At 50.5% G+C, this 27898-nt stretch overlaps 1 protein-coding gene and 1 pseudogene across 2 annotated transcripts; both read left to right on the top strand.

Annotated features, from left to right (window-relative positions):
- Positions 1 to 5844, top strand: part of LOC127932476 (calcium-binding mitochondrial carrier protein SCaMC-3-like) — a 26633-nt pseudogene extending 20789 nt beyond the window's left edge.
- A 6413-nt stretch (positions 5845 to 12257) lies between these two features.
- khsrp (KH-type splicing regulatory protein) lies at positions 12258 to 27776 on the top strand. Of its 2 annotated transcripts, none has more exons than XM_052528130.1 (18): positions 12258 to 12527; positions 13659 to 13767; positions 13982 to 14041; positions 14139 to 14175; positions 14315 to 14373; positions 14465 to 14548; positions 15219 to 15276; positions 16049 to 16220; positions 16603 to 16701; positions 17617 to 17736; positions 18176 to 18278; positions 19329 to 19453; positions 23910 to 24215; positions 24325 to 24440; positions 25280 to 25374; positions 25622 to 25831; positions 26277 to 26449; positions 26671 to 27776. In XM_052528130.1, the coding sequence occupies exons 1-18, from the start codon at positions 12441 to 12443 to the stop codon at positions 26677 to 26679; spliced, it is 2022 nt and encodes a 673-aa protein (XP_052384090.1). In that variant the 5' UTR covers positions 12258 to 12440; the 3' UTR covers positions 26680 to 27776. The 2 variants fall into 2 exon arrangements, with proteins under 2 accessions (XP_052384090.1, XP_052384091.1); XM_052528131.1 differs by having other exon boundaries at positions 12260 to 12527; positions 14465 to 14536.
- The last annotated feature ends 122 nt before the right edge of the window (positions 27777 to 27898 follow it).

The following is a 27898-nucleotide window of genomic DNA, read 5'->3' as shown; positions in this document are numbered from 1 at the left end:
GGAAAAGAGGGAAGATAAGAGGAGGGGGGAGGAGAGGAGAGGGGAGCAGACATTATGAGAGGATAGGAGAGGAGAGGAGAGGGGAGCAGACATTATGAGAGGATAGGAGAGGAGAGGAGAGGAGAGGAGAGGGGAGCAGACATTATGAGAGGATAGGAGAGGAGAGGAGAGGGGAGCAGACATTATGAGAGGATAGGAGAGGAGAGGGGAGCAGACATTATGAGAAGATAGGAGAGGGGAGCAGACATTATGAGAGGATAGGAGAGGGGAGGGGGGAGACTAGAGGAGACGAGAGGAGAGGAGAGGAGAGGAGAGGAGAGGAGAGGAGAGGAGGCATTATGAGATAATAGGAGAGGAGATGGGAGGGGGGAGACGAGAGGAGAGGAGAGGAGAGGAGAGGAGAGGAGAGGAGAGGAGAGGAGGAGAGGGAGAGGAAAGAGAGGAGGAGAGAGGAGAGAGGGGAGGAAGAGAGAGGAGACGAGAGGGGAGGAGACTAGAGGAGAAGGGAGGAGAGGAGAGGAAGGGAGAGTTGAGTAGAGGGAAGGGGAGGAGACTAGAGGGAAGGGGAGGAGACGAGAGGGGAGGAGAGGAGAGGAGAGGAGAGGAGAGGAGAGGAAGGTGGTTGGTGAAATGAAGTTGCCCCTACACACTGGTCTAAGTTCAGCTTCACATGCCTCCTCTAAATGGTTGAGGTTAGGATAGGGGACGGTAAACTGTCCTAGATCTGGTCCTGAGGTTGGAGATGTGTAATTCAGCTCCACCTGGTGGGGATGTGAAGTATCACCACTGAAAGAACGACAGAGTGGTTATCTAACTTGTGTACTGTACATCATGTGTTCACTCTGGCCTCGTAATATTATATGACATGATCGACTAGTCAGCTCTGAATAAGAGTGTCTAGAGCTTGTGTCAAAAGCAGTGTACTTAAGAGGGTGTCATTTAGGACACCCCTCCTGATACACTGTGTCTGTGTGTCCCCAGGTGCATGGCTCGACCCCGGGGAACCCTGCAGGGGCCCTTGGGGTGGGGAACATGGTCAGTGGGCTGAGGGCCATGGTGAAGGAGGGGGGATTCAGTTCCCTGTGGAGGGGCAACGGGGTCAACGTCATGAAGATCGCCCCGAGACCGCCATCAAGTTCTGGGCCTACGAACAGGTGGAGTACTACATACTACACTACACTACACTACACTACACTACACTACACTACACCACAGTAGACCACACTACACTACACTACACCACACCACACTACACTACACTACACTACACTACACTACACTACCACAGTACACTACTCCACACCACACCACACTACACTACACTACACCACCACACTACACTACACTACACTACACCACACTACACTACACTACACCACACTACACTACACTACTCCACACTACACAACACCACAGTACACTACTCCACACCAGACCACACTACACTACACTACACTACACCACACTACACTACACTACACCACACCACACTACACTACACTACACTACACTACACTACACTACACTACACCACACTACACCACACCACACCACACCACACTACACTACACTACACCACACTACACTACACTACACCACACCACACTACACTACACTACACTACACCACAGTACACTACACCACACTACACTACACTACACTACTCCACACTACACCACACTACACTACACCACAGTACACTACACTACACTACACTACTCCACACTACACCACAGTACACTACACCACAGTACACTACACTACTCCACACTACACTACACTACACCACACTACACTACACTACACCACACCACACCACACTACACTACTCCACACTACACTACACCACACTACACCACACTACACGACACAACACTACACTACACTACACCACACTACACTACACCACAGTACACTACACCACACTACACTACACTACACTACTCCACACTACACCACACTACACTACACCACAGTACACTACACTACACTACACTACTCCACAGTACACTACACTACACTACACTACTCCACACTACACCACAGTACACTACACCACAGTACACTACACCACAGTACACTACACCACACTACACTACACCACACTACACTACACTACACTACACTACACCACACTACACTACACTACACTACACTACACTACACTACACTACACTACACTACACTACACTACACCACACTACACTACACTACACTACACCACACTACACCACACTACACTACACTACACTACACTACACTACTCCACACTACACTACACTACACTACTCCACACTACACCACACTACACTACACCACACTACACTACACTACACTACACCACACCACACTACACTACACTACACTACACTACACTACACTACACTACACTACACTACTCCACACTACACTATCCTGTTCCTGATCTTTCTGACATCTGTCACTTTCACATCATCATCCACTGCTGTCTCTCTGTCTCTCTGTCTCTCTGTCTCTCTCTCTGTCTCTCTGTCTCTCTCTCTGTCTGTCTCTCCCTCTCTCTGTCTCTCCCTCTCTCTGTCTCTCCCTCTCTCTGTCTCTCCCTCTCTCTGTCTCTCCCTCTCTCTGTCTCTCTCTCTCTGTCTCTCTCTCTCTTTGTCTCTCCCTCTCTCTGTCTCTCTCTCTGTCTCTCTGTCTCTCTCTCTGTCTCTCCCTCTCTCTGTCTCTCTCCCTCTCTCTGTCTCTCTCCCTCTCTCTGTCTCTCTCCCTCTCTCTGTCTCTCTCCCTCTCTCTGTCTCTCCCTCTCTCTGTCTCTCTCTCTGTCTCTCTCTCTCTCTGTCTCTCCCTCTCTCTGTCTCTCTCCCTCTCTCTGTCTCTCTCCCTCTCTCTGTCTCTCTCTCTCTCTCTCTCTCTCTCTCTCTCTCTCTCTCTCTCTCTCTCTCTCTCTCTCTCTCTCTCTCTCTCTCTCTCTCTCTCTCTCTCTCTCTCTCTCTCTCTCTCTCTCTCTCTCTCTCTCTCTCTCTCTCTCTCTCTCTCTCTCTCTCTCTCTCTCTCTCTCTCTCTGTCTCTGTCTCTGTCTCTGTCTCTGTCTCTCTCTGTAGATTAAGAGGTGGATGCGTGGCAGTAAGGAGAGGGGACCTCTGAGGGTTCATGAGAGGTTTGTAGCTGGGTCGTTAGCAGGAGCTACCGCTCAGACAGCCATCTACCCTATGGAGGTTAGAGCACACACACTCACACTCAAAAATGCACATAAACACACACATTAAAATACACATACACACACTAAAATAATGTACACACACACAGTAAAATACACATGAAAATAAACACATTTACGCATGCACTTCAGCACACACACACTCGAAAATACACAAATTCACACACTTGTATACACACATATACACTGATGTGGAAAAACATTATTTCTCCCACATGCACTAACAACCCCCCTCCCTCCCCCAGGTCCTGAAGACTCGTCTGACCCTGGGGAAGACAGGCCAGTACACCAGTGTGTTAGACTGTGCCAGACAGATCCTCCACAGGGAGGGCATCATGGCCTTCTATAAAGGATATGTACCCAACATCATAGGCATCATACCCTACGCTGGCATTGACCTCGCCGTCTACGAGGTGTGTGTGGGGGGGAATGGGGGAGGGTGTGTGTGTGGGGGGAATGGGGGAGGGTGTGTATGGGGGGAATGGGGGAGGGTGTGTGTGGGGGGGAATGGGGTAGGGTGTGTGTGGGGGGGAATGGGGGAGGGTGTGTATGGGGGGAATGGGGGAGAGTGTGTGGGGGGGAATGGGGTAGGGTGTGTGGGGGGGAACGGGGGAGGGTGTGTATGGGGGGAATGTGGGAGGGTGTGTGTGAGGGGGAATGGGGGAGGGTGTGTGTGGGGGGGGGATGGGGGAGGGTGTGTATGGGGGTAACGTGGGAGGGTGTGTGTGAGGGGGAATATATCACTGATGCAGTTGGTAATGTCTCTCTCTCTCTCACCCTCTCTCTCTTCCCTCCCTCTCTTTCTACCCTCTCTCATTCACCCTCTCTCTCTCTCTCTCTCTCTCTCTCTCTCTCTCTCTCTCTCTCTCTCTCTCTCTCTCTCCCTCTCCCCTTCTCTCTCTCCCATCTTGCTCTCTCTCTCCCCTCTTACTCTCTCTCCCCATCTCTCTCCCCCTCTCTCTCCCCCTCTCTCTCTCCTCTCCCTCTCTCTCTACACTCTCTCTCCTCCTCTGGCTCTCTCTCTCTACACTCTCTCTCTCCTCTCCCTCTCTCTCTACACTCTCTCTCCTCCTCTGGCTCTCTCTCTCTACACTCTCTCTCCCCATCTCTCTCCCCTCTCACTCTCTCTCTCTCCCCATCTCTCTCCTCTCCCTCTCTCTCTACACTCTCTCTCCCCCTCTCTCTCTCTCTACACTCTCTCTCCCCATCTCTCTCTCTCTCTCTCTCTCTCTCTCTCTCTCTCTCTCTCTCTCTCTCTCTCTCTCTCTCTCTCTCTCTCTCTCTCTCTCTCTCTCTCTCTCTCTCTCTCTCTCTCTCCCCATCTTTCTCTACACTCTCTCTCCCCCTCTCTCTCTCTACTTCCTCTCTCCCCTCTCTCCCTCTCTCCCCTCTCTCCACTTCCTCTCTCCCCCTCTCTCCCATCTCTCTCTCCCCCTCTCTCTCTCCCCTCTCTCTACTTCCCCTCTCCCAGACTATGAAGAATGCGTGGCTAGCGAGGCACACAGATTCAGCAGACCCAGGTGTTGTGGTGTTGGTGGGGTGTGGAACCATGTCCAGTACCTGTGGTCAACTAGCCAGTTACCCTCTGGCTCTGGTCAGAACACGCATGCAGGCACAGGGTGAGACAGGGGAGGTGGGGTGGCACAGGGTGAGACAGGGGGAGGTGGGGTGGCACAGGGTGAGACAGGGGGAGGTGGGGTGGCACAGGGTGAGACAGGGGGAGGTGGGGGGGGCAGGGCTGTGGGTGTGTGAGAGAGGAAGGTGGGGGGCAGGGCTGTGGGTGTGTGAGAGAGGGAGGTTGGGGGCAGGGCTGTGGGTGTGTGAGAGGGGAGGTTGGGGGCAGGGCTGTGGGTGTGTGAGAGAGGGAGGTTGGGGGCAGGGCTGAGGGGGGGAGCAGGGCTGTGGGTGTGTGAGACAGGGAGGTGGGTGTGTGAGAGAGGGAGGTTTGGGGGCAGGGCTGTGGGTGTGTGAGAGAGGAAGGTGGGGGGCAGGGCTGTGGGTGTGTGAGAGAGGGAGGTTGGGGGCAGGGCTGTGGGTGTGTGAGAGGGGAGGGGGGGAGCAGGGCTGTGGGTGTGTGAGACAGGGAGGTGGGGGGGCAGGGCTGTGTGAGAGGGGGAGGTTTGGGGGCAGGGCTGTGTGAGAGGGGAGGTTGGGGGCAGGGCTGTGTGAGAGGGGAGGTGGGGGGCAGGGCTGTGTGAGAGGGGGAGGTGGGGGGGCAGGGCTGTGTGAGAGGGGGAGGTGGGGGGGCAGGGCTGTGTGAGAGGGGGAGGTGGGGGGCAGGGCTGTGGGTGTGTGAGATAAACTACATTTATCTACCTGTCACTTTTCCCCATGTGTGCATCCGCTCTCTTTCCTCCTTCTCCTCCTCTCCTCCTCTCCCTCCCTCCCTCCTCCTCCCTCTCCTCTTCCTCTTCCTCCTCTCCTCCTCCAGCCTCTGTGAAGGGCGGCCCTCAGCTCTCCATGCTAGGTCTGTTCCAGAACATTGTGACCCAGGAGGGCGTAGCTGGCCTCTACCGCGGCATCGCCCCCAACTTCCTGAAAGTCATCCCCGCCGTCAGCATCTCCTACGTAGTCTACGAACACATGAGGAAAGTCCTGGGGGTGGAGAGATGCAGATGAGGAAGGAGGGGGGTGGAGAGATGCAGATGAGGGAGGAGGGGGGTGGAGAGATACAGATGGGGAAGGAGGGAGGGTGGAGAGACACAGATGAGGAAGGAGGGAGGGTGGAGAGACACAGATGGGGAAGGAGGGAGGGTGGAGAGACACAGATGAGGAAGGAGGGGGGTGGAGAGATGCAGATGAGGGAGGAGGGGGGTGGAGAGATGCAGATGAGGAAGGAGGGGGGGTGGAGAGATGCAGATGAGGAAGGAGGAGGGGGTGGAGAGATGCAGATGAGGAAGGAGGAGGGGGTGGAGAGATACAGATGGGGAAGGAGGGAGGGTGGAGAGACACAGATGAGGAAGGAGGGGGGGTGGAGAGATGCAGATGAGGGATGGAGAGATGCAGATGAGGAGGAGGGGGTGGAGAGATGCAGATGAGGAAGGAGGAGGGGGTGGAGAGATGCAGATGAGGAAGGAGGGGGGGTGGAGAGATGCAGATGAGGAAGGAGGGGGTGGAGAGATACAGATGAGGAAGGAGGAGGGGGTGGGATGAGGAAGGAGGAGGGGGGTGGATACAGATGAGGAAGGAGGAGGGGGGTGGAGAGATACAGATGAGGAAGGAGGAGGGGGTGGAGAGATACAGATGAGGAAGGAGGGGGTGGAGAGATGCAGATGAGGAAGGAGGGGGTGGAGAGATGCAGATGAGGAGGAGGGGGGGTGGAGGGGGTGGAGATATACAGATGAGGAAGGAGGAGGGGGTGGAGAGATACAGATGAGGAAGGAGGAGGAGGGGGGGAGAGATACAGATGAGGAAGGAGGAGGGGGTGGAGAGATACAGATGAGGAAGGGAGGGGGTGGAGAGATACAGATGAGGAAGGAGGAGGGGGTGGAGAGATACAGATGAGGGGGGTGGAGATATACAGATGAGGAAGGAGGAGGGGTGGAGAGATACAGATGAGGAAGGAGGAGGGGGGTGGAGAGATGCAGATGAGGAAGGAGGAGGGGTGGAGAGATACAGATGAGGAAGGAGGAGGGGGGTGGAGAGATACAGATGAGGAAGGAGGAGGGGGTGGAGAGATACAGATGAGGAAGGAGGAGGGGGTGGAGAGATACAGATGAGGAAGGAGGAGGGGTGGAGAGATACAGATGAGGAAGGAGGAGGGGGTGGAGAGATACAGATGAGGAAGGAGGAGGGGGTGGAGAGATACAGATGAGGAAGGAGGAGGGGGTGGAGAGATACAGATGAGGAAGGAGGAGGGGTGGAGAGATACAGATGAGGAAGGAGGAGGGGTGGAGAGATACAGATGAGGAAGGAGGAGGGGGGGAGAGATACAGATGAGGAAGGAGGAGGGGGGTGGAGAGATACAGATGAGGAAGGAGGAGGGGGGGGAGAGATACAGATGAGGAAGGAGGAGGGGTGGAGAGATACAGATGAGGAAGGAGGAGGGGGTGGAGAGATACAGATGAGGAATGAGGAGGGGGGTGGAGAGATACAGATGAGGAAGGAGGAGGGGGTGGAGAGATACAGATGAGGAATGAGGAGGGGGTGGAGAGATACAGATGAGGAAGGAGGAGGGGGTGGAGAGATACAGATGAGGAAGGAGGAGGGGGGTGGAGAGATACAGATGAGGAAGGAGGAGGGGGTGGAGAGATACAGATGAGGAAGGAGGAGGGGGTGGAGAGATACAGATGAGGAAGGAGGAGGGGGGTGGAGAGATGCAGATGAGGAAGGAGGAGGGGTGGAGAGATACAGATGAGGAAGGAGGAGGGGGTGGAGAGATACAGATGAGGAAGGAGGAGGGGGTGGAGAGATACAGATGAGGAAGGAGGAGGGGGGTGGAGAGATACAGATGAGGAAGGAGGAGGGGGTGGAGAGATGCAGATGAGGAAGGAGGAGGGGTGGAGAGATACAGATGAGGAAGGAGGAGGGGGTGGAGAGATACAGATGAGGAAGGAGGAGGGGGGTGGAGAGATACAGATGAGGAAGGAGGAGGGGGTGGAGAGATGCAGATGAGGAAGGAGGGGGGGTGGAGAGAGGGAGGAAGAGAGATATCATAGATGCCTTGGAGAGAATAAGATGAAAGAAGGAGGGAAAGAGAGGGAGGGAGGGAGATGCTGGAGGGAGGGATCGTAGATGCATTTGAGTGAGGGAGAGAATGAGGTGAGAGATGTAGAGAGAGAGAGAGAGAGAGGGATGGAGACGAGACAGACCAATGTGGGTGGCAGCTATGGGCTTGTTGCAGGACCACACCTAAAGACACAGTGAGAGGAGACGGAGGGAGGGAACAAAGGAGGGAGAGAGAGAAAGAGAGGAATGAATGAAATAACAGAGAGAGACATCTCAAGTCCTGCACCCAAGTGATGTCTAACCGTGTGGAAGCTTTGTGGTTGCAAGTGTCAACATGGTTTCTATGACAACACGTGTGACATTTTACATGGCCTGCGCTGCATGTGGAGGTGTTTCTGGTTTTGAAAACTAGCCGACTAGCTTCTCGACTACTGGGTTGGGCTTTTCTCTCTCTGCATTAACAACGGGCGAGGACATGTTTGACAACTAACGGTGCTTCAAGACTTTGACCAAAAACAAAACCCTTTATCATTTCACTACTGACAACGCCTCAAGAGAAGGATCACAATATGACCTTTTCCCCCATGAATCTTTAGGTGGAGAATAGAGAAATCTCTGGGATAGGATGACAACATCTCCCTGTTGTGTGGTTGGTTGGTCCTGAAGAAGGAAGGGATACGCCCACTGGAACCTTGGAACCACCAGGACTTCTAGAACTTTTCATATTGGAACCACCAGGACTTCTATAACTTTTCATATTGGAACCACCAGGACTTCTAGAACTTTTCATATTGGAACCACCAGGACTTCTAGAACTGTTCATATTGGAACCAGGGTGACTTGAGAACTTTTCACAATGAAAAAAGGACCCGTAGCAATCTACCTGCCATGACTCATTGTAGGTGGAAGAAGAGGATGAGGAAGAGGAGAAGACGAGGTGTTGAAGTCTTTCTTTCGATGATCTGAAAGGATTGGGATGTGCTTGTGGACACAGGATTGAAATAAACCTCTGCCTACGAGAGTATTTTAAATTATAATGCTGTGAGGACATTTTAGACAGCCGGATGAGAAACAAACACATTAAACCTTGTACTGTATTTAGGGTTGCACAATTTCAGGAACTTTCCCCGAATTCCCTGATTTTCCAGAAATCCTGGTTGGAATTTTTCTGGAATCAGACAGAAATAAGCACAAAATCCATAATCCTCCAACCTGGGAATTTGGGGGAAAATGACTGGATTTTGCAACCCTATATTGAAACTTGAGTTTTTTTCTGAATCCCAGTTACTGTGGTACGTTTCAACAAAGAGTTTTATCAAAGTGCTTAAATAGTTAGAGATGCATGGTTTAATCAAGTGCTAAAAGCCAATAGAACACAGACACGCGCTGATGTCATCACGATGATGATACGACTCAGAGGTGGTCCCCCTTTTACGTGTGTGTTAATGTGTGTGTGTGTACAGCGAGTAGGTGTGATTTTTGTCTCACAAAAAATATGAATGCCAAATCAACCAAACTGCCAAGACTGTGTTATTCTTCCCTCTTCTGAATAACTTCCATATTACCATCATGTATTTATTTAGTTGTTTTATGTGTATGAGGTTATATCATAACAAGGACTTCAATATGAGCCCAATGACTTCAATATGAGTCCAATGACTTCAATATGAGTCCAATGACTACACTATGAGTCCAATGACTACACTATGAGTCCAATGACTTCAATATGAGTCCAATGACTTCACTATGAGTCCAATGACTTCAATATGAGTCCAATGACTTCAATATGAGTCCAATGACTTCACTATGAGTCCAATGACTTCAATATGAGTCCAATGACTTCAATATGAGTCCAATGACTTCAATATGAGTCCAATGACTTCACTATGAGTCCAATGTCTTCAATATGAGTCCAATGACTGCAGTATGAGTCCTATGACTTGGACATATTCATGATTATTACTTGATAGGTGATTTCTGAGTTGAAGCCTATGTATGCGGCCCAAATAGCACCCTATTCGGTGCACTAAAAAGTAGCGCACTATTTTTATTACCTTTAATTAACTGGGCAAGTCAGTTAAGAACAAATTCTTATTTTCAATGACAGCCTAGGAACAGTGGGTTAACTGCCTGTTCAGGGGCAGAACGACAGATACACACACCTTGTCAGCTCAGGGATTCGAACTTGCAACTTTTAAGTTACTAGTCCAACGCTCTAACCACTAGGCTACTCTGCCGCCCTATATGGGGAATAGGGTGCCATTTGTGCAGTCTACTAGTTGGGGGGTTCTGTTCTGAGTATTGTGAATGGGGGGGGTCTGTTCTGAGTATTGTGAATATTGTGAATAGGGGGTCTGTTCTGAGTATTGTGAATGGGGGTTCTGTTCTGAGTATTGTGAATGGGGGGTTCTGTTCTGAGTATTGTGAATGGGGGGTTCTGTTCTGAGTATTGTGAATGGGGGGGTCTGTTCTGAGTATTGTGAATGGGGGGGTCTGTTCTGAGTATTGTGAATGGGGGGGTCTGTTCTGAGTATTGTGAATGGGGGTTCTGTTCTGAGTATTGTGAATGGGGGGTTCTGTTCTGAGTATTGTGAATAGGGGGGTCTGTTCTGAGTATTGTGAATGGTGGGGTTCTGTTCTGAGTATTGTGAATGGGGGGTTCTGTTCTGAGTATTGTGAATGGTGGGGTTCTGTTCTGAGTATTGTGGATGATGGGTTCTGTTCTGAGTATTGTGAATGGGGGGTTCTGTTCTGAGTATTGTGAATAGGGGGGTCTGTTCTGAGTATTGTGGATGGGGGGTTCTGTTCTGAGTATTGTGAATGGGGGGTTCTGTTCTGAGTATTGTGAATGGGGGTTCTGTTCTGAGTATTGTGAATGGGGGGTTCTGTTCTGAGTATTGTGAATGGGGGGGTCTGTTCTGAGTATTGTGAATGGGGGGGTCTGTTCTGAGTATTGTGAATAGGGGGGTCTGTTCTGAGTATTGTGAATGGGGGGTTCTGTTCTGAGTATTGTGAATGGGGGGTTCTGTTCTGAGTATTGTGAATGGGGGGTTCTGTTCTGAGTATTGTGAATGGGGGGGTCTGTTCTGAGTATTGTGAATAGGGGGGTCTGTTCTGAGTATTGTGAATGGTGGGGTTCTGTTCTGAGTATTGTGAATGGGGGGTTCTGTTCTGAGTATTGTGAATGGGGGGGTTCTGTTCTGAGTATTGTGAATAGGGGACATATGCCATGCACAAGAGAGCCTTGATCTAAAGTAATGCCATGGTGCTCTTTCATCAGAAGAAAAGTACTGTTAGTTTGAAGTTGCTGTTGGTGTGGTGTCATTATGTATGGAAATATATATTGCCCAATATTACCTATATAGTGCACTTGCTTAGACCAGAGAACATCCCCCTATATTTGTTTTTTTTATTGAACTAGGCAAGACAGTTAAGAACAAATTATGTTTTTACAGTGATTGCCTACCCCGGCCAAACCCTCTCCTACCCCGGCCAAACCCTCTCCTACCCCGCCAAACCCTCTCCTACCCTGGCCAAACCCTCTCCTAATCTGGACAATGCTAGCCAATTGTGCACCGCCCTATGGGACTCCCGATCACAGCCGGTTGTGATACAGCCCGGGATTGAACCAGGGTCTGTAGTTACACCTCTAGCACTGAGATTCGGTGCCTAAGACCCCTGTGCCACTCGGGACCACAAAATATATAGTTACCTACTTTAGACCAGAGACCATTCACCCTATAGAGTGAACTACTTTAGACCAGAGACCATTCACCCTATATAGTACACTACACTACTATTCCTCTGGTCAAAATGTGTGCACTATATGGGGAATAGGGTGCCATTTGGGACACTAAAATTGGACAGTGTAGCTTGGTCACTAATATTTAAATGACATGGCTGAATGCTGTTAGCCTGGGTGCTAGTCTGATTCAGCTCTCTTGCCAACTCCTTATGGAATTGTCACGCTGTTTGGCTTGACAACGGAGTAGGCAAAATCACAACAGATCTGGGACCAGGCTAATATTTATAGCAAAGGTACCAAAAACTAACTCAAAGTTTCTGCTTTGTTGCTTTCATCTGTGTTTCCACTTTTGAGATAGCGCAAGGTTGATTGACGGTGAGTGTTTTTACGAGCTGAAAGAGCTCATTGTTGCCCCCAAATGGGTATTGGTCGTTACAAACATCAATCAATGATGGAAAGGTTGTTTCTGTAAGCACATTGGTCAACTTGACCATTCTTCAAACTCCGATTGGCTCTTCAAAAAGCGCCTACAGATGATTGGTCGAAGCTGACCTGTCAATCAAGTATCTCCCTGCCCTGGTCAATAAGGACCTACGTTCGAGGCAGTAAACCAGTAAGATTTGTGTCTGTAATTCTTCACCGCCTCCTTCGCAATCACCGATTGGTTACTTTAGGAGGGAAGACTGCTAGAAGGTTTTGATGCCCACTTTCTGCGCCCTCCCCGCACTTCGCCTTTCTCATCTTCCCGCTTCTGCGCAACTCTGCTCGGCCTAACTACCTGTCCAAACCCCCCGTGTGTGTCTGTGTATTTTCCCCAAGAGAGCAAGCAGCATGTCGGACTACGGCTCACCCGGGGCCGGAGCGGGCGCTGGAGGCAAAAAAGATGCTTTCGCGGACGCCGTGCAGCGAGCCAGACAGGTAAAGGTCGGAGCAATAGGCGAGACTGGGGCACTGACCCAAGCCAGTCTGTTGTGTGCTACGATGCTAGGCTAACTAGCTAGCTTGCAACGAGGCCGTCGATGGGTTACTCGAATCGATGCGAACGACCGACCGACCGGCTTGGTGTTTGGGTGAAATCAAAAATGCGAAAAAACTAGATTTGAACCTCATGTTGGTGTACGCATGTGTGGCTTTGTTTTTAATATTAGCTAACGTTTAAACGTTTTGAGTTCGGTAGCACCACACGGCTGGAGTGCTGCCGTTAGCTGGTAGTGTTCTCGGCGTGGCGATGCTTTCCTTGTTCTACATAGCAGCTCGCCAACAAGCCCAAAAACACCGACGTTACCGTTCGGTGCCTGGATAGCAAGCTAACTAATGTTGGTGATCACGAAAAGCCCTCAATTTATATTCCAATAGACCTACCATTTAGTGAGTGGTTAACTAGTTAGTCATCAATCATTTAACGTGGCTAGCGTTAATTTCGGTAACTAGCTGGCGTCAGCAGACTATCATTAACTTAAGGTAGTAGCTAGCTAGTTCAATAACGTTAGCTAATGAGGTAGACGTTTCCACATGGAACCTGCGATACAAACTTTTCCAAAACAGTCCAATTTGTCGGCCAGTGTTTCAGAATAGCTAACTTGCATAGCTAGTGGGACACAAACACGCTCTAGTTAGTGTAAACGTTAGCTACTGCCGACATGTCTGTGATACGAATTAGGCCAGTATCTCTAAATGAGATCCTCTTATCCCAGTCTGGCAGCTACCTGGACTAACCCCGGGTGTAGACAATAACTACCGAGTCTAGGGCTGCTTCTCAAATGGCACCACGGGGATCTGGTCAAATTAGTCCATTATCGGGAATATAAAGTGCTGTTTGGGATCCAACCCAGCTATTGTGTAATAAAGGGATGCGGGATGGTACATGGTTTGTGTAGAGGTGATGTACTTGGGCAGCTACATATCTAGGATCAGGTTACCAGCTCCAGATTCAAACCCGGGGAATATTATACAAAACGGTCCATATATCACTATCTTGGGCCAAATTAATTCTCTCTAGGCGCTCACACAATGCATTTGAATGGGATACATGCTGTGTGTGTTCCCTAGATTGCAGCTAAGATCGGAGGAGATGCCGGACCTCCAAGTAACAATGGAGGAGCAGGAGGAGGAGAGGGCTTCCCGTTCCAAACACTGAAACGCTCTCTGGAGGATGGAGGTAGGAGACCAGGGGGAGGGCAACACAGAGGCACAGGGACCAACACACACATGGAGTAATACACACAGGAGGAAAACCGAGACGCACACATGGAGTAATACACACAGAGGAAAACCGAGACGCACACATGCACCATGTACACACAGAGGATCATGTTCCCGGGAGCCTTACTTCAGGGTGGTAATTGATGTTCATGTTTTTCCTGTTTTATCAGACCAACCAGATGCCAAGAAGATGTCTTCCCAGGGGGACAGAGACTCAGCCACTGCTTTGTGTACGTATACCTAACAGACGATCTCTCGTCTCTGCCTATCCTCTCACATTCATCGGTTGCTTTCTATTGGTTGTTAATCCATTACTCTTCCCTGTAGCTATCGGAGCTCAGCTCGCTGCCCTGTCTCAGCAAAGGTATTAATAGAAGGCTGTTTTCTTTCTTTTTGACTGTCTTGTATATTTTGCAGTGTTTGATTCCCCGGTGTTTTGGGCTTGTTGTGAAGGATAAGCATTCATTCCTCCTTTCTCTCCTTTCTCCCTCTTTTCTCTTCAGTGTCAGACCCTCCACTATGACAGAGGAGTACAGAGTGCCAGACGGCATGGTCGGACTCAGTGAGTACACACACAGTATCGCTTGAGCTCACACAGAGAAGCTGTTCACGCTTACTATGATAAAATGACTTCACGGCTTGTTTCTCCACAGTCATTGGTCGAGGCGGCGAGCAGATCAACAAGATCCAGCAGGACTCGGGCTGCAAGGTCCAGATCGCTCCAGGTGAGCAACTAGGTGCTCACCTCTCTTTATATACTACCTCTACTATCTCAGCACGTAGCCCAGATGGCACCCTATTCCCTATATAGTGCACTACTTTAGACCAGAGCCCTATTCCCTATATAGTGCACTACTTTAGACCAGAGCGATGGCCATTATTATGCCTGATAAAGGGCACTGCGTTGTTCTGATTGGCTCTCGCAACAAAGGCATTTTGCTGTCCTTGTACACGTGACATTAAAACGTGGAACTATCCGGCACTGCTTTGGACCAGGGCCTTGAGCAAATATAGTGCTTCTTTGGACAAGAGCAATGACCTTTTTTAGGGCACTACTCTAGGCCAGCGCCCTGGTCAAAAATAGAGCATTACATTTGGCTGGAGCATATGCCTTTATCGTGCACTACTGTTAGTGCACTACTTTTCACCAGGGCTCTGTTAGTGCACTACTTTTCACCAGGGCCCGTAGCCCTGTTAGTGCACTACTTTTCACCAGGGCCCTGTTAGTACACTACTTTTCACCAGGGCCCGTAGCCCTGTTAGTACACTACTTTTCACCAGGGGCCATAGGGCCGTGTTAGTGCACTTTGTAAGTAATAGGGTGCCAACTGGGATGCATTTGTAGTCTGCCAGTGAGACAGGTGTTGTTTACTTGTTGATGTTTACTTGTTGTTGTTTGTGTTTCAGACAGTGGTGGCATGCCAGAGAGGAGCGTCTCCCTCACAGGAAACCCTGATGCCATCGCGTAAGACACTTAAGTCATGTCCCCATAGGGCCCTGGTCTAATGTAGTGTCCCCATAGGGCCCTGGTCTAATGTAGTGTCCCCATAGGGCCCTGGTCTAATGTAGTGTCCCCGTAGGGCCCTGGTCTAATGTATGTTCCCCATAGGGCCCTGGTCTAATGTAGTGTCCCCATAGGGCCCTGGTCTAATGTAGTGTCCCCATAGGGCCCTGTTCTAATGTATGTTCCCCATAGGGCCTTGTTCTAATGTATGTTCCCCATAGGGCCCTGGTCTAATGTAGTGTCCCCGTAGGGCCCTGGTCTAATGTAGTGTCCCCATAGGGCCCTGGTCTAATGTAGTGTCCCCGTAGGGCCCTGGTCTAATGTAGTGTCCCCGTAGGGCCCTGGTCTAATGTAGTGTCCCCGTAGGGCCCTGGTCTAATGTAGTGTCCCCATAGGGCCCTGGTCTAATGTAGTGTCCCCATAGGGCCCTGGTCTAATGTAGTGTCCCCATAGGGCCCTGGTCTAATGTAGTGTCCCCATAGGGCCCTGGTCTAATGTAGTGCACTACACAGGGAATTGGGCTCTGTTCTAAAGTAGTGCCCTACATAGGGAGTAGGGTGCCATTTGGAAGTATCCCTTGTAGCTGTGTGGAACGATTAGAGTTCAGTAGTTTTTCCTAGTCGTTGATCTCAATTTGAACAATTCTGGGCGCTGGTATAGTGTTTCTCATCATTACACATCTCTTTCTAACTACCTGCCCCCCTCCCTGTCGCTGTCTTTTCCTCCTCTTCAGGAAAGCCAAGATGTTTCTGGATGAGATTGTATCTCGGGGGCGCGGTGCTCCTTCCTCTTCTTTCCACGAGTCGACCAATGGGCAGAGTGGCTCCATGCAGGAGATGATGATCCCAGCTGGCAAGGCCGGCCTAATCATCGGCAAGGGAGGAGAGACCATCAAACAACTACAGGTGCACATTGGGGAGTTGTATAGCTGAAGCCTCTGGTCCAGGGGGTGTACTGGTACATCAGGCTGACTCACCCTACAGAAACAGGAGATAGACTAGTGTCCTGTCCAGGGGGTGTACTGGTACATCAGGCTGCCTCACCCTACAGAAACAGGAAATAGACTAGTGTCCTGTCCAGGGGGTGTACTGGTACATCATATCTGTACAGGAGAACGAATCAGAACACAGCTACTAATATAATGGGAGGGAAGTACTAGGAAACCAACACTATACATGGGGAGGCTCGTCAGATGGAGATAGATATAGATATATATAGAGAGAGATGGGTATATATGACAGAGAGAGATGGGTATATATGACAGAGAGATGTTTCTCTTCCCTGTAGGAGCGTGCTGGAGTGAAGATGATCCTCATCCAAGATGGTTCCCAGCCACCCAACATGGACAAACCCCTGCGCATCATCGGAGACCCCTACAAAGTACAGGTAAACGCCCCTGTTGCACGTACTGCGTACACCACACGCCCCTGTTGCACGTACTGCGTACACCACACGCCCCTGTTGCACGTACTGCGTACACCACACGCCCCTGTTGCACGTACTGCGTTCACCACACGCCCCTGTTGCACGTACTGCGTACACCACACGCCCCTGTTGCACGTACTACACCACACGCCCCTGTTGCACGTACTGCGTACACCACACGCCCCTGTTGCACGTACTGCGTACACCACACGCCCCTGTTGCACGTACTGCGTACACCACACGCCCCTGTTGCACGTACTGCGTTCACCACACGCCCCTGTTGCACGTGCTGCGTTCACCACACGCCCCTGTTGCACGTGCTGCGTTCACCACACGCCCCTGTTGCACGTGCTGCGTTCACCACACGCCCCTGTTGCACGTGCTGCGTTCACCACACGCCCCTGTTGCACGTGCTGCGTTCACCACACGCCCCTGTTGCACGTGCTGCGTTCACCACACGCCCCTGTTGCACGTGCTGCGTTCACCACACGCCCCTGTTGCACGTACTGCGTTCACCACACGCCCCTGTTGCACGTACTGCGTTCACCACACGCCCCTGTTGCACGTACTGCGTACACCACACGCCCCTGTTGCACGTACTGCGTACACCACACGCCCCTGTTGCACGTACTGCGTACACCACACGTGCTGCGTTCACCACACGCGCTGCGTTCACCACACGCCCCTGTTGCACGTACTGCGTACACCACACGCCCCTGTTGCGTACACCACACGCCCCTGTTGCGCGTACTGCGTACACCACACGTGCTGTGTTCCTGGATATGGGGCTGGTTGTAAGTTATGTCTCTGATATTATGCCAGGTAGTACTGTCTGACTTGATCAACCTCTCTTACTTTCCCTCTCTCTCTCTGCAGCAAGCCAAGGAGCTGGTGAATGAGATCCTGAGAGAGAGGGATCACGCTGGCTTTGGAGACAGAAACAATTTTGGCAACCAAATGGGAGGAGGAGGAGGTGGTGGTGGAGGAGGCATGGATGTGAGTAGGATCTTTAATGTTTATGAGATGGATTCAACTTGATTGTAGTTGGAAGTCTGACTGGATTTGACAGAGCTGTGGAGGTCAAACTCCCCCCAGCTGCTTCTCTCTAGTTATGTGTTAACCCCACCTTCCACCATGGCACAGGGAAGGCAGCTCGGCTGATGGAAATGCAGCCCTGAGGGGTTAAACCCATAGACTTAGATGGACTAGAATGGTAAATAGAACATCTGACAGCAGCATCATTGACCTGATTGAGAATACCCCTTCTACTCGTTCTAAGTCTATGGTTAAACGTTGTAGAATGACTGTGGCATTGCAGCCCCGTTTAGTAACGAGCCTCGACTACAACTCTGTTGAACGTCTTTGCCTCATCAGTATCGTGTTTCAGCTTGGCCAGATGCCTTTTCCTCATTTAAGGTGTCTTTTCATTGGCCAGGTGCCCGTGCCCCGCCACTCTGTGGGAGTTGTGATTGGTCGAAGTGGAGAGATGATCAAGAAGATCCAGGCAGACGCTGGAGTTAGGATACAGTTCAAACCAGGTGAGGATCACAAACACGACTTCCTGCTACGGAACACTACCTTCTGTTGTTGTTCAGCCAGTCCCTGTATCTCCCCCTTCAACCCTGCTTCAGTTGTTATAATCACTATGGTAATTCTCTCCCTCTTTCTGTTCTCTCTCCCTCCCTCCCCCCCTCTCTCTATCAGATGAAGGTACATGACTTATAAGATTCAAACCCACACCTACAACAGATTTAAAATATTTCTATCATAGGAAACATTAGTATTTTACGATGGAGTGTTTTTTTTACACGTGATCATAGGTCCAGGAGAAACAAACTGATCTCAGACCTGTTAGTCCCACCACATTTAAATAAGTAACTTGACTGTGGGGCGAACGGCGAACCTGGGGCATGTTCAGTACAGCCCCACCGTAACAGAACGGTTTGCAGCTGGGAGCTCCAGTCTGTTGTTATGGGATGAGTCCAGGTAGCGCCGCCCCGTTTTGACCCTGCTTCAGTTGAGTGTTATGATCAGTATGGTAACTCTCCCTCTCTTTGTCCCCTCCCCCCCTTTCTCTCTCCCTCTGTCAGATGAAGGTACAGGACTGTATATGAAACTTAAACACCACACACACACACACACACTCACTTACACACAGCAGATTGAAGTGTTTCTATCGGGTCAGAAAGGGCATGTTAGTGCACCTCATCTTAGAGGTGCCAATCTGTTATGGGACAAGTCCAGGTAGCAACTTCCTGTCTTGACTCTGCTTCAGCTGAGTGTTGTGAACAGTATGGTAACTCTCTCCTTCTTTTTCTCCCTCACCCCTCTCCCCCTCTCTCTCTTCCCCCTCTCTCCCCCCTCTGTCAGATGAAGGTACAGGACCGTATAAGAAACGTTTTGACTGGAATCTTTTGGTTTAAACGATGATCGTTATGATGACTCTTTCTCATCTTTTTCGCTCGATCTGTCTTTCTTTCGCGGCGATCTGTGCTTCCCTCCATCTTTCTCTCGTTGTCTTTCGATCGCTCTCTCTCTCCCCTCTTGCTGCCTCCCTCCCCCTCCTCCTCCCCCCTCTCTCTCTCTAGATGACGGTGCAGGTCCTGATAAGATAGCCCACATCATGGGCCCTCCAGACCGCTGTGAGCATGCTGCCTCCATCATCAACGAGCTGCTGCAGAGCATCAGAGTCAGGGAGGACGGAGGGCAGGGGGTACGTACACTACCCTCTACAGGCTGACACAGGGGGGGGGGTACGTACACTACCCTCTACAGGCTGACACATGGGAGGACGGAGGGCAGGGGGTACGTACACTACCCTCTACAGGCTGACACATGGGAGGGGGGTACGTACACTACCCTCTACAGGCTGACACATGGGAGGGCAGGGGCTGACGTACACTACCCTCTACAGGCTGACACATGGGAGGGCAGGGGGGAGGACGGACGTACACTACCCTCTACAGGCTGACACATGGGGGGGGTACGTACACTACCCTCTACAGGCTGACACATGGGAGGGGGGCTGACACATTACGTACACTACCCTCTACAGGCTGACCCTCTACAGGCTGACACATGGGAGGGGGATACGTACACTACCCTCTACAGGCTGACACATGGGAGGGGGGTTACGTACACTACCCTCTACAGGCTGACACATGGGGGGGGTTACGTACACTACCCTCTACAGGCTGACACATGGGAGGGGGTTACGTACACTACCCTCTACAGGCTGACACATGGGGGGGGGGTACGTACACTACCCTCTACAGGCTGACACATGGGAGGGGGAGTTACGTACACTACCCTCTACAGGCTGACACATGGGAGGGGGTTACGTACACTACCCTCTACAGGCTGACACATGGGAGGGGGTTACGTACACTACCCTCTACAGGCTGACACATGGGAGGGGGGTTACGTACACTACCCTCTACAGGCTGACACATGGGAGGGGGGGGTTACGTACACTACCCTCTACAGGCTGACACATGGGAGGGGGGGGGGGGTTACGTACACCCCCCTCTACAGGCTGACACATGGGGGGGGTTACGTACACTACCCTCTACAGGCTGACACATGGGAGGGGGGTTACGTACACTACCCTCTACAGGCTGACACATGGGAGGGGGGTTACGTACACTACCCTCTACAGGCTGACACATGGGAGGGGGGTTACGTACACTACCCTCTACAGGCTGACACATGGGAGGGGGTGTTACGTACACTACCCTCTACAGGCTGACACATGGGGGGGGGGGGGTTACGTACACTACCCTCTACAGGCTGACACATGGGAGGGGGGGTACGTACACTACCCTCTACAGGCTGACACATGGGAGGGGGTGTTACGTACACTACCCTCTACAGGCTGACACATGGGGGGGGGGGGTTACGTACACTACCCTCTACAGGCTGACACATGGGAGGGGGGTTACGTACACTACCCTCTACAGGCTGACACATGGGGGGACGTACACTACCCGCTACAGGCTGACACATGGGAGGGGGGGGGGGTTACGTACACTACCCGCTACAGGCTGACACGTGGGAGGACAGGGGGTACATGTGGGGTGTGAAGGGAAGTGGGACTAGATAGCAGGGGGAAACACTGAGTTAAATATAAGATGGTGCAGGGGTATGGACAGGTGAGACCTTCTGGTCTTGAGAAGGAGAGATGTCTCGAAGGCCAGATCTGAAATATGCCTTGCATAAGTAGTCACCCCCCTTGGCATTTTTCCTGTTTTGTTGCTTTACAACCTGGAATTGAAATAGATTTTTATTTTGATTTCATGTAATGGAGATATATAAAATAGTCAATTGTTGAAGTGAAATGAGAAATTACTTGTTCAAAAAAATGACCTGGGAAAGTGTATGTATTCACCATCTTTACTATGAAGCCCCCTAAATAAGACCTGGTGATTACCTTCAGAAGTCACATACTTAGACTGCACACAGGTGGACTTTATTTAACTGAGTGTCACATGATCTCAGTGTGTATATATATATATATATGTTCTGAAAGGCCCCAGAGTCTGCAACACCACTAAGCAAGGGGCACCATGAAGACCAAGGAGCTCTCCAAACAGTACAGATCAGGGTTGGGTTATATAAACCATGAAGACCAAGGAGCTCTCCAAACAGTACAGATCAGGGTTGGGTTATATAAACCATGAAGACCAAGGAGCTCTCCAAACAGTACAGATCAGGGTTGGGTTATATAAACCATGAAGACCAAGGAGCTCTCCAAACAGTACAGATCAGGGTTGGGTTATATAAAAAAAACATCCCACAGAGCACCATTTTAAATCCGTTATTAAAACATGGAAAGAAAAACCATAACGCAGGATTCAAGATTTTGTGCTTTTCTGCTAAAATTATTATAGAATTATTGTCACTATTATATAATTCTTATATGGAAGTAATATTTGAAAAATGTGTAGAGTAGAAACCTGAAGTGGGTGGCCAGCAGAGATGGATGGATGGGTTGGGCTGGGGGAGTGGAGAGGGATGGGCTGGGGGAGTGGAGAGGGATGGGCTGGTGGAGAGGGATGGGGCTGGTGGAGAGGGATGGGCTGGTGGAGAGGGATGGGCTGGTGGAGAGGGATGGGCTGGTGGAGAGGGATGGGCTGGTGGAGAGGAGAGGGATGGGCTGGTGGAGAGGGATGGAGGTGGAGGGGATGGGCTGGTGGAGAGGGATGGGCTGGGGGAGGGATGGAGAGGGATGGGCTGGGGGGGGATGGGCTGGGGAGTGGAGGGATGGGCCGGGGAGTGGAGAGGGATGGGCTGGTGGAGAGGGATGGGCTGGTGGAGAGGGATGGGCTGGTGGAGAGGGATGGGCTGGGATGATGGGCCGGTGGAGAGGGATGGGCTGGTGGAGAGGGATGGGCTGGTGGAGAGGGATGGGCTGGTGGAGAGGGGATGGGCCGGTGGAGAGGGATGGGCCGGTGGAGAGGGATGGGCCGGTGGAGAGGGATGGGCCGGTGGAGAGGGATGGGCTGGTGGAGAGGGATGGGCCGGTGGAGGAGGGATGGGCCGGTGGAGAGGGATGGGCGGGACTGGGATGGGCCGGTGGAGAGGGATGGGCCGGTGGAGAGGGATGGGCCGGTGGAGAGGGATGGGCCGGGGGAGTGGAGAGGGATGGGCCGGGGGAGTGGAGAGGGATGGGCCGGGGGAGTGGAGAGGGATGGGCCGGGGGCTGGGATGGGTGGAGATGGATGGGATGTGTGAGGAGATGGATGGGCTGAGGGTTGGGGTGTGGAGATGGTTGGGGTGTGGGAGTGGAGTTGCTGTGGGGGCGATGGAATGATGGTCAAAGATAAAAGTCAAAACATAATAAAGTCAGTTTGAGTGACACGGAGGAGCAGTGTTTTTACAGCCAACGCCGGTTTGCCTGAGGCTGCTGCCATGTAGGTGTTTGGACACATGCATATACACACCCTCATTCAAATAAACACATCCATGTAATAGTGCCAGACATGCACACAAACATACAGTTGGCATTGCTGTTAGAACTTTAGTTGTCCTTTTAAAACATGTTTTAATGTTCTGCTGTTGTCTTTTTCTCTTTAGTTCATTCTCTTGGTTCTTGTCTTTCTCTCTTTAGTTCATTCTCTTGGTTGTTGGTGCATTGGGGGGTTCTTGGGGAAAGCAATCAATTGTATTTTTCTGCTTGGGGTGGGACTGTGGGGGTGGTCCTGAATGTTTGAGGGACAGCTATTGGGGACCTGTGGGGGATCTTGGGGGGGTTCGGGTCATGTTGGTCTTGAGCAGGGCATTGTCCCTGGATGCTTCTGTGTTGCTCTGAATGGGAGTCAGTTGGATGACTGGTATGATGTAGTTGTTGAATGGGAGTCAGTTGGATGACTGGTATGATGTAGTTGTTGAATGGGAGTCAGTTGGATGACTGGTATGACGTTGTTGTTGAATGGGAGTCTTCAAAGTGGTAAAAGTGGTAAAAATGCCAAGCAGGGTGAATACTTATGGAAGCCACTGTACATCACATCTCCACTATTCCCCTTCTAGTTTCTCCTTGACATTTATTAATACATTTCTTTGAAGGGGACATTTTCTGTCAATGTGCCAGATTTGTCCAGCTGGCACATGTTCAGCTTTAGTATCTGGGCAGATGGATAAAAATGACACTGTTAAAAAAATACATTAAAAAAGCTTCCCATCTGAAACCGTTCAGAACACTTTGTGCAATATTCTGAACATTTTGTGACAGTTCTGGTGTTCAGCCAAGTTGTTTAAAAAAAAAGGTATCTTTAAAAAAAAAAAATCTTCCTCGCTCTGTTTGCACCACATTTTCTCAGGGCTGAAGTTCAGCATTCAACATCTACGTCCCTTCATTGGTCAATAGTAGAGATCCTTCAATGAACTGTTGTCTATAGACTTGTTTTAGTGCACATTTTTTCACTAAATACCACACCAAACATCTTAGTTAGATGCAACTCGGATCTATGCAAAAATGTCAAATTAATGACATTTTTTTGAGTAATCTTAGATTTATATCACGATTATTTTTGAGGAAGTGTGTACTGTCTACGGAGTCTACAAATGGACAAATAGTACTACTGGCACTTTGCGGTTTTCAAGCGAAGCTCTTTAAAAGGTAGTATGCGAGCGCAGTTGTGTGGAAGCCTTTACCTGTGTCTCTTCTTCAGGGTCCTCCAGGTCCACCTGGCACGGGGGGGATGCCTCAGGGTGGCCATGGCAGGGGGCGAGGCCAGGGCAACTGGGGCGGTCCTCCGGGAGGTGAGGTAACCTTCTCTATCCCCGCCCACAAATGCGGCCTGGTGATTGGTCGGGGTGGCGAGAATGTCAAGGCCATCAACCAGCAGACGGGGGCTTTTGTGGAGATCTCGCGTCAGCCGCCGCCCAACGGGGACCCCAACTTCAAACTGTTCATCATCAGGGGGTCCCCTCAACAGATAGATCACGCCAAGCAGCTCATAGAGGACAAGATCGAGGTACGGGAGGACGGACGCGTGTCGACACACATTTAAACACCCAGTGTATCATTTAATAGTCCCACATGACCTGTAAATGGAATGAATGGTTTCCTCTCTGCTCCTCTAGGCTCCTCTGTGTCCTCTAGGGGGAGGTCCTGGGGGACCTGGTCCAGCTGGTCCAATGGGCCCCTATAACCCCAACCCTTACAACCCAGGGCCTGGTGGCCCCGGAGGACCCCCTCAGTAAGTACACCAACCATGCACCCCTACAACCCCAACCTTGATAATGCAGCCCCCCACACACACACACACACAGTAGATACAGCACCTGTTGGACATAAAGGCTAGTGCTATAGCACCTGCTGGACATAAAGGCTAGTGCTACAGCACCTGCTGGACATAAAGGCTAGTGCTACAGCACCTGCTGGACGTAAAGGCTAGTGCTACAGCACCTGCTGGACGTAAAGGCTAGTGCTACAGCACCTGCTGGACGTAAAGGCTAGTGCTACAGCACCTGCTGGACGTAAAGGCTAGTGCTACAGCACCTGCTGGACGTAAAGGCTAGTGCTACAGCACCTGCTGGACGTAAAGGCTAGTGCTACAGCACCTGCTGGACGTAAAGGCTAGTGCTACAGCACCTGCTGGACGTAAAGGCTAGTGCTACAGCACCTGCTGGACGTAAAGGCTAGTGCTACAGCACCTGCTGGACGTAAAGGCTAGTGCTACAGCACCTGCTGGACGTAAAGGCTAGTGCTACAGCACCTGCTGGACGTAAAGGCTAGTGCTACAGCACCTGCTGGACGTAAAGGCTAGTGCTACAGCACCTGCTGGACGTAAAGGCTAGTGCTACAGCACCTGCTGGACGTAAAGGCTAGTGCTACAGCACCTGCTGGACATAATGTTTGATTTATATCCCCATTTGTCTGTCATGTACATCGTATGTTATTTACATTTCTTCCTCTGAATAAAACAAGGCCACATGTTAGTTAAAGCCAATGGGTGTCATGCGTGTTGGTGTGTTTGTGACGCTTTGTAAGACTTAGAAAGATATGAAGTGTTTTATTGTTCTCCTCTCTCTCCAGTGGCGGCCCCCCAGGTGGTCATGGTTATGGGGCCCCTCAGGGCTGGGGAAACACCTTCCAGCAGTGGCAGGCCCCTGGAGGACCACACGACCCCAGTGAGTAGACACGGCTTCATATACACTGGTCTGGAACTCTATCAGGCACTTTCCCTCCTGGTCAATACATTTTTCCCTGAACTGTCCTCAACGCTCTTTCCTCTTTTACCTTCTCGTTTCCTCTCCTCACTTTTACCTTCTCTTTCCTCTCCTCACTTTTACCTTCTCGTTTCCTCTCCTCACTTTTACCTTCTCCTCCCTTTCAACCCTCTTTCTCTAATCTTCCCCCCTCTAATCTTCCCCCCAGACAAGGCAGCAGCAGACCCCAATGCAGCGTGGGCAGCCTACTATGCGCAGTACTACCAGCAGCAGCCAGGGGGCGCCATGCCGGGCCAGGCCCCCAACGCCCCAGCAGCCGCCCCAGTCCAGGCAGACCCCTCCCAGGCAGCCCAGACCCCTGGAGGCCAGCCAGACTACACCAAGGCCTGGGAGGAGTATTACAAGAAGATGGGCATGGGTAAGATCATCGCCATGGTTATGATCATCGCCATGGTTATATTGACTTTACAATGACATGTCCTATAGTCCTATAATCAATAACAATGTATCACTAGAAACAAAACACAGAAGAAATAAGAAATAATAGTGGATACATTTAGTAAAAAATAAACCTCTAGATAATCACAGCTGGGTCAGCTCTTGTGAAATGGCGGCCATCTTGATCCAGAAGACATCCTATAGGACTGTCCAGTCTCCAGACATGTCAGGAGAGCCTGTGTGTCACTAGAAAAGGACTGAAAGACCTTCACACTGTATAGTCCTTCTACATGGACACTTTTCATCCAGAAGATGTCCTCAGATTTATTTCTATACAGCAGAATTGTGATCAACAAATGCTATTTTCTTGTCCCAAGTTCTTGATCTTAAAATCTGATCCGCCTTCCCTCCCTGTCTCTCCTCAGCCCAGCCCGGTGGAGGTGCTGCAGCAGCGCCGGCTGCAGCCGTGGCCGGGGGAGGAGCGGGCGGACAGCAGGACTACAGTGCAGCCTGGGCTGAGTACTATAGGCAGCAGGCGGCCTTCTACGGCCCTGGAGGGGCTCCGGGACAGGCTGCCACCCCACAGCAAGGACAACAGGTAACACACACACCCCACAGCAAGGACAACAGGTAACACACACACACCACTCAGCCAGGACAACAGTTAACACACACCCCATAGCCAGGACAACAGGTAACACACACACACACACACACACACACCACTCAGCCAGGACAACAGGTAACAGATTTCATAGAAATCTGGGAACACTGGACAGTTACTTTAACCTCTCTCCCCTCTCATTCTCTCTCTCCCAGGCCCAGTGAACCAAATCCAGCCAGTCTCCAAGCCTGTCAGACGTGGACCGGGAGGACTGTCTCTTCACTGCAGCCACATCCCATCCAGCTCTCTGGACTTTTTAAATGTTTTCTTCTGGGTTTAAGTCATTCAAAAAATGTCTGGTTTTGATGGAAGCAAAACCTTAATTCCCTCCCTCAAATACACTCCCAGTACCCCTTCTTCTCTTCCCCTAAAAATTCCCCTTGTTTTTCTTTTTCTTTTTTACAAAAACTGAAAAATAACAACTACGATTTTTTTTTTTTTTGCTGATGAAATGATTGAACAACTTGATAGGGTTGTTTTTCCTTTGTTCCCCTGTCCTCACCCTTCACCCCAACCCCTACTATCTGCCTGTCCTCACCCTGCATCCCAACTAGTGTCTGCCTGTCCTCACCCTGTACCCCAACTAGTGTCTGAGGAGGGGAAGAGAAGAAGAGGGGAAGATGGTAAAGAGCTCCTACTCATTGGCCTCGCTAATACCCATCTGTAAAATACATGGACTCGCACTTCTGTCATTTGTTTGTTTTTCCTGAGGAATAAACTGTCGTCTAGCAGTACTTTGGAGTATAACTATTACTAATATTCAGCATCAGTTTGTAAAAACGAGTTGTTTTTTTTGCAAGCAAAAGGATATTTTTTTGCTTTTTAGGCTTTTATTTTAATTTTTAATTAACGTCTAGTTCAGTTAAAACATTCCCTGTGTTGATGAAGTAGCAGCATTTTCCCCCCTCCCTCCCCCCACCCACTTATAATTTTACTTAGTTCATATTTTTCAGTAACTAAAGGGTGGGCCTGGGTTTGTGTGTGCCTGTGCGACTGACTGTGTGTACAAGCCCCTGTTTCTATGGATGCTTGCTACAGTGTGTGCCTGCTTATGTTGGTTGTTTTGGCACAGTTTGTGTCCCCGAGGCCCCCGTCCCCTTGCTGACTTCAGATCAGGTTGCTGCATCATCAGATGGGATGCCTTTTATTTTTCCTCGTGTTCCAAGAAGTCGTTATATGTTGTATGCAGTTTTTTTTTTTTTTTTTTTTACTTTTTACTGCTTGTTTTTAAAAACTTCACAATAAAAAATTTAAGTATTGAGATACTTGGTGGATTGAATGTTTTGTTGCACATAGTTTCAACAATATTACTACAAACTTAATTTGTGACAAAAACATTCATATTGTTCACCCTATAACCAATCACATGCTGGGAGATTTGTT

This window comes from Oncorhynchus keta, chromosome 10 (assembly GCF_023373465.1).
Source record: "Oncorhynchus keta strain PuntledgeMale-10-30-2019 chromosome 10, Oket_V2, whole genome shotgun sequence".
Classification (NCBI taxonomy): domain Eukaryota; kingdom Metazoa; phylum Chordata; class Actinopteri; order Salmoniformes; family Salmonidae; genus Oncorhynchus; species Oncorhynchus keta.
The sequence above is the reverse complement of the archived record's forward strand: the minus strand, read 5'-3'. Positions and strand labels throughout refer to the sequence as shown.